We start from the raw sequence: 15,246 nt of genomic DNA, 5'->3' as shown, positions 1-15,246 counted from the left end.
CAGCAAAATGCATGGCACCTGAGCAGGCGCAACGCAGACGCTCGTAACAAGAGTGAGAGACGATGTCGCCACAGCTTCCCCGCCGCGGGCCGGCCCGCTGTCCCCGGGAGGGGCAGCCTGGCCCGGCCTTCCTTAGGGTCCGAGCGCCTCAGCGGGGGTCGGAACAAGCTGGTTGCAGCTCGCTGGCTGGGAACTGTAAGCGCCCGAAAGGGCCGGGTCCAAGGTGGCGTGTGTCCCTGCGGCTCGCCCACGGCGCTGCCCGGCCGTACATGCTGGGTGCCAGGAATGTGCCGCGCTTTATTTATCCATGCCCTTCTCGATGGCTGTTGGGTGGTCTCCGGGTTTCTGTGGGGTCGGGGCGGGGAGCTGCAGGGGCTTCATCACTGCCGCCGGGACGGGTAGGAGTGGCAGCTTGTGGTGCCTTAACTGCCTTCCTCTCATCTTTAGGCCGAACACCTTTCCCACTTGATATTCCGTTTGTGAAGAGGCTTATAAAGTCCTTTGCTAATTTTTTATTGGTTTGTCTGTCACCAATTTGTAGCACGGTTTTTTGGGTTTTTTTGATATCTGAACGTGAACCTCTCACTGCACGTCTTTTGACTCGTCGTGAGATCTTACTAATAAGATCAGACGTGTCCCGCTTCCCTTAGTCATCTGTGCTTTCTGCGCCTCACTGAAGAAGTCATGAAGGTGATATGCTCTTCTGTGACCTTTGTGTCTTTAATTCACTGTTTGTTTTTTTGCGTGTGGAGGCCCTGGCGGTTCTTGCACACGGATTTTGTTCCCTTCTGCCTGACCCTGCATCGGGCCCACACGTGTGTGCAGATGTCTGCCCTGCGCTGATTCACTTCCCCTCACTTATGGCGCTTGATAAGAAATCTTGACGTCGAAGCAGGTCCCCCTCCTTGAAAATGTTTTGGCTCCTCCTGACCCTTTGGATTCTCATAGATGTTAGAATTTGGTGATCAAATCCCACCCCAAGTCTGGGAATTTCTACTGGGACTGTGTGGAATCGTGGGGCAGACTGGGGGGAAGTGAAGAGACTATGGGGCCCTTCAGTGGCCCCCCTGGGTGCTCGTTTTCCCTGTGGAGTTCAGCGCATCTCGGCTTCCTTCCCTGATGCGAACGATGAGCTCAGCAACTGTTGCTTGTCTCCCTCCTCCCCACCTCTCATCTTGCCTTCTCTGCGTGTTTGAAGTCACGTTCGGTGTGGTATCTGTGAAGTCACAGCCTGTTCTGGAAAGTGTTTTTGCACCAACATTCACTATACCTCAGCGTTCTTTATTTTGCTTGTCTGGGAAACATGGGTTGTTGACCTAACAGGACAAGGGCTGTGACTGCCCTTCCTGTCCTCTTTCCCCCACCACGATCTTCAGGCCCCTTACCCTTATCTACACGTGGGATGGCGGTGGAACCTGGACTTGCCTGTCGGGTTCGTCGCCGTGTTTTGTTCCGACTGGCAGCCAGCCACTCAGCAAGGAATCAGCCCTTCATGGAAGGTTTTGCTTTTGCAAACTCCCTTCCAGAACCCTCGTGAGCGCTCAGCTCTCGTGGTGCTTTGCTGTTGGTGGGGGAGAGGCCTGGGCTCTTTGCTGCTGTCTGACGCACCGCCTGGACCCCGCTGCTTCCTGGGGGGCAGGGCCGCCTGGGCAGCCCCACCCCAAACGCTGGCACTGGCAGGCAGGGTCACTCGTGTTCTTCTCTGAAGCCATGCGCCTCCCTGGAGGGGGTCTGGTACCTGCCCCTTCCCCTCAGACCCACTTCTGGGGCGGAATACTGGGGGCTCACTAGAACTTTATAGGCTTGAAACCCAAAGGGTCTTTTCACTTCTCCCTGAACAAGGACAATACGGGCTTATTTTAGAATCAAGAGAAGTATCCTCCAAATTATCAGAGAGCAAAAGAGGAGAGACTCGCTCCCTGAAGCTGGGCTTCTCCTGGGGAAACACTGGCAGACCCTGACAGAGTCCACGCCATTTTCTAGTGGGCCGCAGTCCTGTTGCCAGACTGCCTGCTAGGGATCGAGCCCTCGCACCCCCGCCCCCGTGCTGGAAGGGCAGAGTCTTGGCCGCTGGACCACCAGGGACGCCCCCGTCACAGTGCTTGTTTGACCGGCCAGGTCTTCTTTTCAGCAAAGCCACAGAGAAATGTGTGCCGCCGCTGAGGGTCGTGAGTTAGAGTAACAGTTCAGGCGGGCATCGCCCTGCCATCCCCCGCTGAGCTAGCAGTGGCAGGGAGAAGGCCTTTGGGGAGGAGGAGGGGGCTGGCTGCCACCAGACGCCCTAACTTACAAGCCAAGTTGGTAGCTGTGGACTTTGGGGAGACACCTCCCCACTGCTGGCAGCGTCACTGTGGCCCGAGAGGGCTTCATCCCCATGGCGCTCGGGCCGGCCGAGTTCCGGGCCCGCCGAGTTCCGGGCCCGAGCCGGGGAAAACATTTGCAGCTCCCAGCAGAGTTAGCTACTCTGATACACGAAGAGCTTGAACACAACAAACCACTCAATGGGAAAACGGGCTGGAGGACTGGACTCGCTTTCCTGAAAAGGTACCAGGAATGGCCGTTCATGTCTGCCTCATAAGGAGAGAAAACCTTTCCCCACAGGTGGGAAGGCCCCGGGCTCCAGACGCCCCCTCTAGGAGGGACATCTGGTCACAACGTCGATTTTGACCTACTCACCCTGCTAGGAACCTATCCTCCAGATACACCTCCGCAAGGGTGGCCGCCAACAGCACGGAGCTGAGGGCGGAGGGATGGACTGAGGCCGAACAGTCCTGACCAGGGCTGCTTAAGTAGCTGAGCTAGACTTAAAAAAAAAAAAAAAAAGCAAAGTCAAACTAGCGTTAGAATAGGCTACCATTTGTGGGGGACAAAAGTTGGGGGAGGGGTGTTATGTGTGTGTAAAGATGCCTCTGGAGGCCTTTGTGGAGGGGGTGGCCGCAGGGAGCTTTCTCTTGGGGGATCTTTGGAATACTCTGAGCCCCAGACACATGTCCCCTATTAAAACAAGAGCAGAATTAGGCAAGAAATCCTGTCATGGGGTTGCGCCCACGAGACTTCCCATTTGTAGCTTTGGGATTCGGAGCCCGGTCTGGGGGTGGACCCACGAGAGTACCCTGCTGTCCCCGGCTGGCAGCCAAGGCTCCAGGAGCGAGGGGACACCGCCCGCTTATGGAAAGTGGTCTCTTATTTTCCCCTCTTACATGGGCTTCAAACACAGAAAGGGAGACGCACTCAGTCAGCCAGGAGGGTGAACCTGGGGGAAGCGGCTGGTGGAGCCCTCCTGTGCACCCCCACTCCGCCACCCCACCTCTCCAGCTCTTTCTGTAATCCTTGCTGTGAGGCCTGCAGGGCCGGAAGCTGGCTTTGCTCAACTGGAAAGAAGGGCTGAGTGGCAGGAGAGAGCTTCACCAAACCCCGTCTTGGGGGCCAGCACCTGGTGTGGAGTGGGGCAAAGTGTCAAGGAGGAGCTCACTGGCCCAGAAACGTTGGTGTCGTCCTGAGCTCTGGGATCCGCAGAGCCCCCCAGAAAATATTGAGACCTGAGTGCAGGCGCAGACCCTGCTGGCACCTTCAGTGTCCCTGGCAATCACAGTGCCCGCGCTGCTGAGGCTGACGGGGACGGCTCCGCGGTTTGGGGAATAGGGAGGAAAGATGTTTGGGGAATTCCTTCATTTCATCGATGGGGAAAACTGAGGCCCAGAAGGGGAGCCGCAAGCACTTGACTCCAGAGCCCCTTGGGTCAGGCTCCCAGGGGAAGCAGGCCTCAGGCAGGGGTCTCAGGCTGGAGAGAAGGCAGTGGGATGAGCCAGGAGGGAACAAGGGAGGTGTGGGGGGACCTAGGCTGCTAGGCTGTCCAGAGTGGACAAGCCCTGAGTGGCCTCCGGGCTGCTGGCCCCAAAGATCACGGAGCTTGGTGCAGCTGCTCAGAAGGTGCTGGGGACACAGGACCGGGAGGAGTGGCATTCAGGGCCTAGGCTGACGCAGAGGGGCCTTCCTTGGCGTCAAGGCCTCCGGGAAGTGCATCCTAGAAGGTGCTGTGCGGGGCTCCCGGGGCTGAGGAGGGGAGGGCATTCAGCGCACGAGGAACGGAGGCGCCAGGCTGCAAATGGGGGCTGAGGGCAGCCGGTCCCCCTGGAGGCCGGGGGTCTTCGCTGGCAGACGACTGGCAGCACTGGAGCGATGGCGGAAAGCAGGCGGCAGCCGGCGCCCCCACCCCCGTCTGTCCCGCCTCCATGTGATGTGTTCCTTGGAAATGAGTTTCTGCTGCCGGTTCCAAGGCTGCTGGCACCCCCGTTGCCAGGGCAGCTGCTGGCTCTGGGGGCAGGGACGGGCTGTCCGGGGCAGTGGACCCGTGCTTCAGGGTGAGGGAGGGAGTGAGGTCAGGGAGACAGGGATGGCCTGAGCGGGGTGCAGCAGGAACAGTGGTTCCCTCCGGAGAACCCCAGGGTGCAGTGGGCGTGGCCACGGATGTGGGTCCTTGACCAGCCTTGGCCATGCAACACTGCAGCTGACCAGAGGCTCCGGCGGCAAGCCCCGCTCCGCTCTCCCAAGTCCTTCCACTCTCCCTGAGACAGCAGGCGCTCAGCCTGGGCCCTCAGACTCCTGCAGCTGGGGAGCCCTGCATAGCTCCCATGGGGCCCCAGTGAGTCCTAGCTGGGGCAGTGGGGGGTGGGGGGCGTGAGGCAGGACCCTGGGAGGAGGCAGCCTGTCAAGACGCCCCCGAGCCCAGAACCAGGCCCTCAGCTGTGAGATGAGGAAGCTGGATGAGATGCTCTGAGACCCAGACCCCTACTCTCCCTATCACGGGCGCTGGGCCAGGCTGGCGGGAGTTCATACCCAAGTTGGGGACGCTGAGCCAAGCCACAGTATGCCTGCCCCAGCCTGGAGACCCTGAGACTCCCGTTGCCTCTACTGGGGATAGAACGAGACCGAGGGGAGCTTGAAGACCTCTGTGGGGGGAGAATGACCCCCTCAGACAGGCCACACCCTCTAGACTCCTCCTTTCTAAGGTCATGACTGTCTCTGCTGTCCTGGAAGTTAAACCCTCCATGGCCAGGAAGCAGACTTGGGGCTGGGGGATGGAGTGCTTCCCCCCTCCCCAGCTACGGCCTGGACTTAAGGAGAGCAGCCCTCAGGTGTGTCCAGGGGAGCAAGCTGGCCCTGGCAGGCTGCCCCAGTGGAAAGTGCCAGTGAACCCGGTTGTTCTGACCTGTCCTCAACTACTGGCCTGGACTAGGCACCTGGAGCTTTCTGCCCCTGCCTGCGGGGAGCCACATGGGCTGGGCCATTGGCAGCCGCCCAAGAAGGGCCTGGGGTGGTCACTGGCTCAAAGTCAGGCCTGCTCCTTACTCCCAGCACCAGAGGCCTGCCCAGGCAGTAAAACCCTTCCCCCAGTATCTCAGCTTCCAAAACCAAACTCACTTCAATTCCGTGGAATTTTAAGTCACCTCTCTCTGGGTGTTCTTGTCTGTCTTAGGGGCTGAGGTTCAGGGCTAGCACGAGTCCATAGGGGAGGCCCCGGAACTGGAGCTGATGAGGCAGGGGGAGGCCGTCTCTGTGCCCACAGCTGAGTGACGGCACCTTTTCTTATTTGGAAGGAGCTTCGGCCAGGCAGGGCCCAAAGGCAACTGGCCTGGCCACAAGGGAGCAAGCCCCTGCACTTGGAGCAGGGATCCTACCCAGGCCAGGAGACCCCAGGCGCACTGGAGCTCCTGACTGTCCCCACCCGGGCCAGGAGACCCCAGGCGCACTGGTGCTCCTGACTGTCCCCTCGGCGCCGAGACCTTCCTATCCTACAGGGGCTAACAGCCACCTGGAGGCTCGGACAGCTGCTGTACCCTGAGATCTGAATGGCATCCAAACCACGAGTTTGTTCTCAAAGGAAACTGTTGTGCCCCAGGGGCCCCGGGGTGGACTGGGCGGCATCGTCAGGAACTCCACCTTCCGGGCACCTCCCCCGCCACCACACCAGACAATGGCTCCCAAGTTCCAGAACAGGGGGATTTCCCAAATCGCGACACTGAGGTGGGCGGCGGCCATTGAGGCAGTGACCCCGACGGAGCCCAGGTTTCTCTCTCCTCCCCTCCACGCCTCTACTGGGATTCTGACCCCTCCCCCTGTTCCCCTGCCAGCCCCGACCCACGTGGTGGCTGGGCCTCTGCGGGAGGTCGGGGTGGGGAGGGGGGACGGAGGGTTCTGGATCTGAGTTGGATTCCTGGGTCTGGGTGCAGGCAGGATGCCAACCAAGTGAGGGCCCTCTACTGGGGGCTGAGGCGTGGAAAGCTAGGCTGCAGACTCCGGGGATAACACGTCCCGGCCTCGGTTCCACCTTCACCGGCCCCGCCCTGCACCGATTCCTCTGCAAGCCAAAAAGAGCCGAGGCAGCCGGCGTCTCCACATCGTTTATTGCTCCTTCCAGGGAGGCGGGGTTGGTGGGGGCAGGGCGGGAGGGAAACTCGTGCGCGCCAGGGCTGCGGGCCCTGGGAACCCGTGGCGCGTCCCTCAGGCGAAGGTGGAGCCGTTCCAGCCCACGTTGGCCGCGTTCATGTCGCAGAAGTTGATGTAGATCCTGCGAGGGAGGAAGCGACGCTGAGCCGGCCGTGCGGGGGCCGTCGGGGCCACGCGCCCCCCGCCCACCGGCGCCCACGCACCTGTCCGGGCTAATGCGCAGGCGCTCGGTCAGCAGGCCGCACAGCAGCTTGCTGTAGGAGCGGTTCTGCGCGCCGCCGATCTTGCCGATGCTGTGCAGGCTGCAGAGCGCGCAGGGCTCGCTGGAGCCCCCGAAGGTCATGAGCTGGTCTGGGACCACGTGCACCGCGATGTACTGCGGGCGAGGGGCCGCGGTCAGCCGGCTCGCGCGCCCCCGCCTTCCCGGCCCGGAGCCCCATCCCGGAGCCGCCCGCCTTCCCGGCCCGGGGCCCCATCCCGGAGCCGCCCGCCTTCCCGGCCCGGGGCCCCATCCCGGAGCCGCCCGCCTTCCCGGCCCGGGGCCCCATCCCGGAGCCGCCCGCCTTCCCGGCCCGGGGCCCCATCCCGGAGCCGCCCGCCTTCCCGGCCCGGAGCCCCATCCCGGAGCCGCCGCGCTTCCCGCCTGGCCCTCCCGGCAGACCTGCGCCGGCTTGCCCGTGGCCTGCGCCAGCTGCTGCGTGAGCTCGGAGAGGAGCCCGTCCGGCACGGAGGCGCGGGGCACGTTGGTGTTCACCACGAACATCGGCATGATGGCGAGGGACGGCGGAGACCGGCACGCAGGACCCGACCGACGCGCGCGCTAAGGCAGCCCGGGAACCTGAGCTACGTGACCGCCGCCCGGCGCCCCGCCCAGCCCCGGCCCGACGTGGCCCCGCCTCCCTCGGCGTCACCGCCGGCCCCGCCCCCGGGCGGCGGCGCGCTCCCGGCCGGTGACGTCACCGCCTCTGGCCCCGCGCGCCCCGTCCAAGCCGTTCTCCGCCGGGCGGCCGGAAGTCGGCCGCTCCCTGGTTTGCCAGCCCTTTGGCTTAGTCACAGGGATGTCTGTGTGCTGGGAACAGCGGTTAGCGGGACAGAGGACCCCTGGCCCTCCAGGAGGTCGCAGGCGGAGTCCTTGTGTGTCCGCAGTCTCCAGGGCCACAGTCTTGCGCGCATGCGTGTGTATGTGTGTGCGTGTGTGTCTGTGCGTGTGAGTGATGCAGAGCGGTGGTCATTGCTGCATGTGGGCAGCGCTTGCCACAGCGCGTCGCCATCCAGGGGCCTTCCTGCACCCAGCTCTTGGAGTGGGTGAGATTGCCCGGAGGGGCCCAGGGGAGGGGCTGGGAGCACACGGAGCCCAGAGGCAGTCCACAAAGCTTCAGTCCACCGGGCTACCTCTCTGCAGCGCTGAAAATGTCAGCTCCTCAGGGAAGCCCACCCCATCAGGTCTTCTGGGGGTGCTGTCTCACAGAGCCCTGGGGGGGAGGTCTCTCTCTGCCACTGTTGGTCAGCTCAGGGCACACCCCGTAGGTGCCAGGCATATGAGAGACGTGGACTAAATACTGGCTGAATGAAGGAGTGAATGAACTTAGCCCTGAGAGGGCAGGAAGAGGGCAGGGCCAGGGCTGAGCCTGCAGGCCCTGCCGTCCCTGAGCAGAAAGGCTGCCCAGCTCCCTCTCTGAGGAGACCTTGGTCACGGGGCTGCACTGGGGAGCGGAGCTCTGTCGGGCACTGGGGCGGCGTGCTGGTTGGGCCAAGTCTCAGATCTCTCTGGGGAGATCCTGCTCTTGGCCTCTGGCAGGCGTGGTTTGGTTAAGGGGGGCCCCATACATGCTGGCCTGGACATCGGCCCCCATGCCAGTGGAACCAGGTGTACTCAGGCAGGAGGTCCCGTGGCCCAGCTGGGCAGATGCTCTGTAAAAGGTGGGCTGCAGGCCCCTTCCGTCCCTGCTCTTACCCCAGCCGGCCACCTGTGCCCGGGGCTCTGTTAACCACGGATGCCCTCCATGCCCGCCTCAAGCTCGGGGGCTCCCCCGAGCCCCAGCAGGCAAGCCCGCGCAGCCTGTTCTCTATGTCCAAATCCAGGTGCTTGCCTTTCGCCTGTCCCTGACGGCCTGCCAGTGAGATGGACCTTCCTCCACTGTGCTTGGTCCTCGCCCCTCCTGCCCGCCCCGCCCAGTCTCCGTGAGCCGCCGGGGGCAGCGAATCCATACGGTCCTGTGACCTGCCCAGTGATACCTGAAGAGACCCAAGCGACTCCAAGCGGAAGATTCAGCAGCCGGCGCCTGCTTGGCCGTTCTCTGTAGTGGAAGCGGGTGACACGGTGAAGCCCCACCCCTGGCGGAGACACTTGCGCCGAGGGGTAGGTGAGCCTGTGGTCCTCAGAGTCCTGCTGTGGCACCGGGAGCCTTCCCTGGTCAGCATCGCCTCTGTCCACCCCTGACCTTCCCAGGAGTGTCTGTACTTTGTCTGTAGAAGGGCATCGGAGGAGGTGGCAGGCTCCCAATCCCACTTCTTCGTAGCGTGGGCACCTGGCGGACCTCTCTGAGCCTGTTTCCGCATGGGTAATTTGGGCATGCGGTAATTTGGAGCCCCCTTTCCAGAGGGACCGGGTAGCCTAGCTTCTGGCCATGGTCCCTTCCAGCCCTCGGGGTGGTGCTGTCGCAGCACCCTGGGTGGCCTGGTCCTCACCCAGCGTCTCGGCCCGCCCTCCTTGGCTCTCTGAAGCTTGTGTGCTGCCCTGCGATGCCGCGCTCCCGGCCCCTGGCTTGGGCCTTGCTCTTGGGACGCTGCTGGCCTGCTGCTGCCCGTCCGTCTTGGGCTCCGTTCCCGGGGAAAGCCCTCTCCTTCTGGCCGCCGACCCGCTTCTATCTGTGAGTTACCTCGCTGCTTCCTTCCTAGGCTCCATGCGGAGGGGCACTGTCTCTTTTGGGCCCCTGAGTGGCCCAGGACTTCTGGGCCCATGACTTCTGACATGTGACTCAGGCAGGCAGAGGGCCTCCAAAGATGACCTCGCCCTAACCTCTGGAACCTGTGAATATGTTACATTTTGTGGCAAAAGGGACTTCGCAGATGTAATTAGGGTTACAGACTCTACAGTAGGGAGACGATCTGGATTACCTGGGTGGATTATCGTGGATTATCCGATGTAATCACGTGAGCCCTTAAAAACAGAGGATTTTCTCCATCTCAAGTCGCAGATGAGACGGAAGGGGCAGTCAGAAAGCCTCAAAGCAGGAGGAGTCAGAAGTGCTGGAAACGGCTTTGTAGATGAAGGGGGTTCAGTCATCCGGAGCTGGTTTCTGCCAACACTGAATTCTGCCGGCATCCCGAATGGCCTCAGAAGTGGGCTCCTCCCTGGCTGACGCTGAGATGCCTTGACTTGCCTGAAGCGGAAGGCCAGTCACTTTGCATTCAACGGATGACTTGCAGAAACTGTGAGATAATAAACATGTGTTGTTTCAAGCTGCTCAATTTGTGGTAATTTGTTCTAGGAGCAACAGAACAGCATCACCCCTGCGTCCCCAGGGGCTCTGTAATTAGCCACCGAGCAGTAACCTGACCTGCGCACCAGGAGGCCTTGGACCCCCGACCACCCACTGCCTCCTCACTGACAGCATCCCAGTTTTATTTGCTTAGAACCTTTACCACCAGAGCCACTGGCAACCGGGCGCGGCCCCCACCCCCGGGCAGCTGTGTCCACGTGACGTGCAGACTCCTCAGGGAGCAGCTCCCTGCAGATGGGGCCGCCGCCCCGCGCCCTGCCTCCTGCCCTGCTTGGAACCTGGACTGGACTGCCCGATGGGCAGTCAGATGGGACCACCAGGGGCCATGCCCCACAGGTGAGGGCTGCGGGCAGAGACCAGGAAAGGAGCAAACCTCAGGATGTGGGGGACAGCTGCGGGGAACCCAGCATGCCCAGAGGGCTGGCAGCTGGGCCCAGATCTGAACATCTCCGAGGGCAGGGCCTGAGTCAGCCAGGCTGGGAGGGGTGCCCAGGGAGGGAGACTGCTGTCCTCCAGTCCCCGTCCATGGGCGGCCCCCTGCCCCACGGCTCCCAGGGCGCCTTTACCAGCCTCCCTCCCCGGTGTCCCTCCCCCAGCACTCACGGTTCATCTCTCGTGGAAGGATCCAGCTGGCGCAGAGCCCTCAGCAAGCCCCTGTGCTGTTGTTTGCTGAGTGCGGTGAAAGGTGCAGCAAAGACCAGCCAAGTCAACCCCCTCCCCTCTAGTCGCAGCGGAAGGAGACGTGGGGGCCACCATCCCGGCTGAAGGGACAGGGTTTTAAGAGGAGTGTCCGCCAGGAGACCACCACGCTACCAAAGCAGGGCCAAGGCTTGGTGGGGCCCCAGCGGGCCTGGCCAGGTCTCCCCGCAGGACGGGACACAGTTCAGAGGGGGCGAGCTGGGCTGAACCTTGTGAACAAACTCTCTGAGTCTCAGCCAGAAAACTTCAAAATAGGGGACTTCCTCTCTCGCAGATGTAGGTGAAGATGGGAGATTACAGTTCAAGCGCAGAGCGCCTGCGTGCAGGAGGTGCTCAGTAAATGCTCCCCAATGTTACTGCATTGTCACCACTTGTCCTGGAGCAGCGGGTGGGCTGACGGGCCTGACCCCCGTGGCGCCTTGGGCTTTCCCTCCCTGCTGGCCCGGCCCCTTCCCCACCCCGCCCCACCCCCATCCCACCAGAGCCAAGGCCAGGCCGTGTCCTGTCCACCTCCCCAGCATAGCCTCTCCTATCTGTGGGGTCCCATCCCTGTCTCACCCCTCTGGGGGTGTCCCCTGGGCAACAAGGACTCCCAACACTCACCCCACACTTTCACAGCCAATTCAGCTGGGTGGATGGCAAGCGGGACGTGGCCCAAGGGCTGGGCCTGGGCTGGGTTTGCCTCTGCGGCCCATGCTGGGGAGCAGCGCGCTCAAGTGTGACATGCAGTCCCGGACCCGAGACCCAGCCGGACACCTGCCCTGCTCCTAGCCAGTACACCTCAGGATCACAAGGCCAGTAGTGCCCCCTGGAGCCCAAGGAGGATCCGGGGAGGCCGGTCAGCAGAGGCAAAGTTGGGGCGGATGGATGGCAGAGAGAAGCTGGGAGACCTCCCGGAGGGCTCCCGGAGTGCTGACTCCTGCCTTCCAGAAAGCACTGTGGTGACTGGACCCAGAGGCCCTCATTCCCATCCTCCAACACTCCTGCCTCCAAGGGAGCCCCAGCTGGGCCTGTCTGCAGGAAGCCAGCCCCAGGTGACTTCTCCGCGAGACCTCCCCTGAGCCTGGCTCAGAGAGTTCTCACTCCCTGAAGAGCCCACTGCCCGCCACTTCTGCTAACCTGGCGGTCACTGCTCCCTGTGGAAGCCAACAAAGTCTTCACGACACAACAGTGGCAAGCTGGCTTTTGTACCCAGGTGCCAAGGCAATCCAGCGGGGAAAATGGTCTTTTCAGTGAACGACGCCGGCACCGCTGCACATCCATTGCCAGTAAATGAATAATCGAGTTCCCTAGTGGCCCAGGGGTTGGGACCTGGCCCTTTTCACTGCCAAGAGCCCGGGGTTCAAGCCCTGGCTGGGGACCTGAGATCCTGCAAGCTGTGGGGCGCAGCTGAAAACATTGCTGGACGCTGGTTGCAAATCTGGACGACTATGGATTTGGTGGCGATTTTTAGATGCCGCACGAGCCACGAAAGAATCGATGAGCTCACCTTCTTTAGAATTACAAACGTCTGCTCTGCGGAAGGCACTGTCAAGATGAAACGGCAAGCCACAGACTGGGAGAAAATATTTGCAAAAGATGCATCTGATTGAAGGCTATTATCCAAAATATACAAAGAAGTCTTAAAGCTCAACAGTAAGAAAGCAAACAACTTGATTTTTAAAAATTGACCAAACAGGGGCTTCCCTGCTGGCTCATTGGTAAAAAAAAATAATAATTCTGTCAATGCAGGAGACACAGGTTTGATCCCTGGTCCAGGAAGATCCCACATACTCTACAGGCTCAACTACTGAGCCTGAGCCCCAGGGCGGGGGGACCACAGTACCTGAAGGCTGCTCGTCCTGGAGCCCAAGCCCAACAACAAGAGAAGCCACTCCGGTGAGAAGCCCGCACACCACAACTCGCAACTCGAGAAGAGCCCGGGCGGCAACAAAGACCCAGCACAGCCAAAAACAAGTAATTAAAAAAAAAAAAAAAGTCACTTTAAAGGGATACTCACCAGAGAAGATATATACAGGTGGAAAATTAGCATATGAAAAGACGCTCCAGGTTTGAACTCAGGGAAGTACAAACCACAAAAGCAAAATAGCACCATGCACCGTTACTAACAGAACGGCCAGGATCCGGAACACCGACGAACCAAACGGTGCTGAGGGTGCGGAGCGACAGGAGCGCCCGCTCGCAGCTGGCGGGAACTAGACTGGCACAGCCACTCGAGGAGAGCTTAGCGGGTTCTCGCAAAGCTACACAGACTCTTGCTCTGTGACCCAGCAATCATGCTTCTTAGTATTCACCCAAACGAGGTAAGAATGTATGTCCACACACACACCTGCGCGTGGGTGTGTATACCTACTTACTCATGATTCCAGAAGCAACCAAAAATAAACTGTGGACATCTGGACAATGGAATTTTACTCAGTGCAAAAAGAAATGGACTTTTAAAAGCTATAAAAAGACAGGAAAGAAACTAAAATGCACATTAGTAAGTGAAAGAACCCAATCTGAAAAGGCTGCATAACAGCAGGATTAAGAAAGGACAGTGCAGTGCAGTGCAGTTCAGCCGCTCAGGCGCCCGACTCTCTGCGACCCCAGGAATCGCAGCACGCCAGGCCTCCCTGTCCATCACCAACTCCCGGAGTTCACTCAGACTCCTGTCCATCGAGTCCGTGATGCCATCCAGCCATCTCATCCTCGGTCGTCCCCTTCTCCTCCTGCCCCCAATCCCTCCCAGCATCAGGGTCTTTTCCAATGAGTCAACTCTTCACATGAGGTGGCCAAAGTACTGGAGCTTCAGCTTTAGCATCATTCCTTCCAAAGAACACCCAGGGCTGATCTCCTTCAGAATGGACTGGTTGGATCTCCTTGCAGTCCAAGGGACTCTCCAGAGTCTTCACCAACACCACAGTGCAAAAGCATCAGTTCTTCGGTGCTCAGCCTTCTTCACTGTCCAACTCTCACATCCATACATGACCACTGGAAAAACCATAGCCTTGACTAGACGGACCTTTGGTGGCAAAGTAGTGTCTCTGCTTTTGAATATGCTGTCTAGGTTGGTCATAACTTTCCTTCCAAGGAGTAAGCGTCTTTTAATTTCATGGCTGCAGTCACCATCTGCAGTGATTTTGGAGCCCCTAAAAATAAAGTCTGACACTGTTTCCCCATCTATTTCCCATGAAGTGATGGGACCGGATGCCATGATCTTCATTTTCTGAATGTTGAGCTTTAAGCCAACTTTTTCACTCTCCTCTTTTACTTTCATCAAGAGGCTTTTGAGTTCCTCTTCACTTTCTGCCATAAGGGTGATGTCATCTGCATATCTGAGGTGATTGATATTTCTCCCAGCAATCTTGATTCCAGCTTGTGCTTCTTCCAATCCAGCGTTTCTCATGATGTACTCTGCATAGAACTTCAATAAGCAGGGTGACAATATACAGCCTTTTCCTATTTGGAACCAGTCTGTTGTTCCATGTCCAGTTCTTACTGTTGCTTCCTGACCTGCATACAGATTTCTCAAGAGGCAGGTCAGGTGGTCTGGTATTCCCATTCTCTCAGAATTTTCCACAGTTGATTGTGATCCACACAGTCAAAGGTTTTGGCATAGTCAGTAAAGCAGAAATAGATGTTTTTCTGGAACTCTCTTGCTTTTTCCATGATCCAGCAGATGTTGGTAATTTGATCTCTGGTTCCTCTGCCTTTTCTAAAACCAGCATGAACATCAGGAAGTTCACAGTTCACGTATTGCTGAAGCCTGGCTTGGAGAATTTTGAGCATTACTTTACTAGCATGTGAGATGAGTGCAATTGTGCGGTAGTTTGAGCATTCTTTGGCATTGCCTTTCTTTGGAATTGGAATGAAAACTGACCTTTTCCAGTCCTGTGGCCACTGCTGAGTTTTCCAAATTTGCTGGCATATCGAGTGCAGCACTTTCACAGCATCATCTTTCAGGATTTGAAACAGCTCCACTGGAATTCCATCACCTCCACTAGCTTTGTTCATAGCGATGCTTTCCAAGGCCTACTTGACTTCACATTCCAGGATGTCTGGCTCTAGATTAGTGATCACACCATCGTGATTATCTGGGTCGTGAAGATCCTTTTTGTACAGTTCTTCTGTGTATTCTTGCCACCTCTTCTTAATATCTTTTGCTTCTGGTAGGTCCAGACCATTTCTGTCCTTTATCGAGCCCATCTTTGCGTGAAATGTTCCCTTGGTATCTCTAATTTTCTTGAAGAGATCTCTAATCTTTCCCATTCTGTTGTTTTCCTCTATTTCTTTGCATTGATCACTGAAGAAGGCTTTCTTATCTCTTCTTTCTATTCTCTGGAACTCTGCATTCAGATGCTTATATCTTTCCTTTTCTCCTTTGCTTTTTGCCTCTCTTCTTTTCACAGCTATTTGTAAGGCCTCCCCAGACAGCCATTTTGGTTTTTTGCATTTCTTTTCCATGGGGATGGTCTTCATCCCTGTCTCCTGTACAATGTCATGAACCTAAGTCCATAGTTCATCAGGCACTCTATCTATCAGATCTAGGCCCTTAAATCTATTTCTCACTTCCACTGTATAATCATAAGGGATTTGATTTAGGTCATACCTGAAT

The 15,246-nt window shown here is 58.7% G+C and overlaps 1 protein-coding gene across 1 annotated transcript; it reads right to left on the bottom strand.

Moving 5' to 3' along the window:
* Nucleotides 1-6,387: 6,387 nt before the first annotated feature.
* Nucleotides 6,388-7,606, bottom strand: MIF (macrophage migration inhibitory factor). The gene is made up of 3 exons (XM_069558360.1): nucleotides 7,109-7,606; nucleotides 6,651-6,823; nucleotides 6,388-6,568 (listed from the first exon to the last, which is right to left on the bottom strand). The coding sequence occupies exons 1-3, from the start codon at nucleotides 7,214-7,216 to the stop codon at nucleotides 6,502-6,504; spliced, it is 348 nt and encodes a 115-aa protein (XP_069414461.1). The 5' UTR covers nucleotides 7,217-7,606; the 3' UTR covers nucleotides 6,388-6,501.
* Nucleotides 7,607-15,246: the final 7,640 nt, after the last annotated feature.

Source organism: Ovis canadensis, chromosome 17, assembly GCF_042477335.2.
Source record: "Ovis canadensis isolate MfBH-ARS-UI-01 breed Bighorn chromosome 17, ARS-UI_OviCan_v2, whole genome shotgun sequence".
Taxonomy (NCBI): Eukaryota; Metazoa; Chordata; class Mammalia; order Artiodactyla; family Bovidae; genus Ovis; species Ovis canadensis.
Note: the sequence above shows the minus strand (reverse complement) of the source record. Positions and strands in the feature narration are given on the sequence as shown.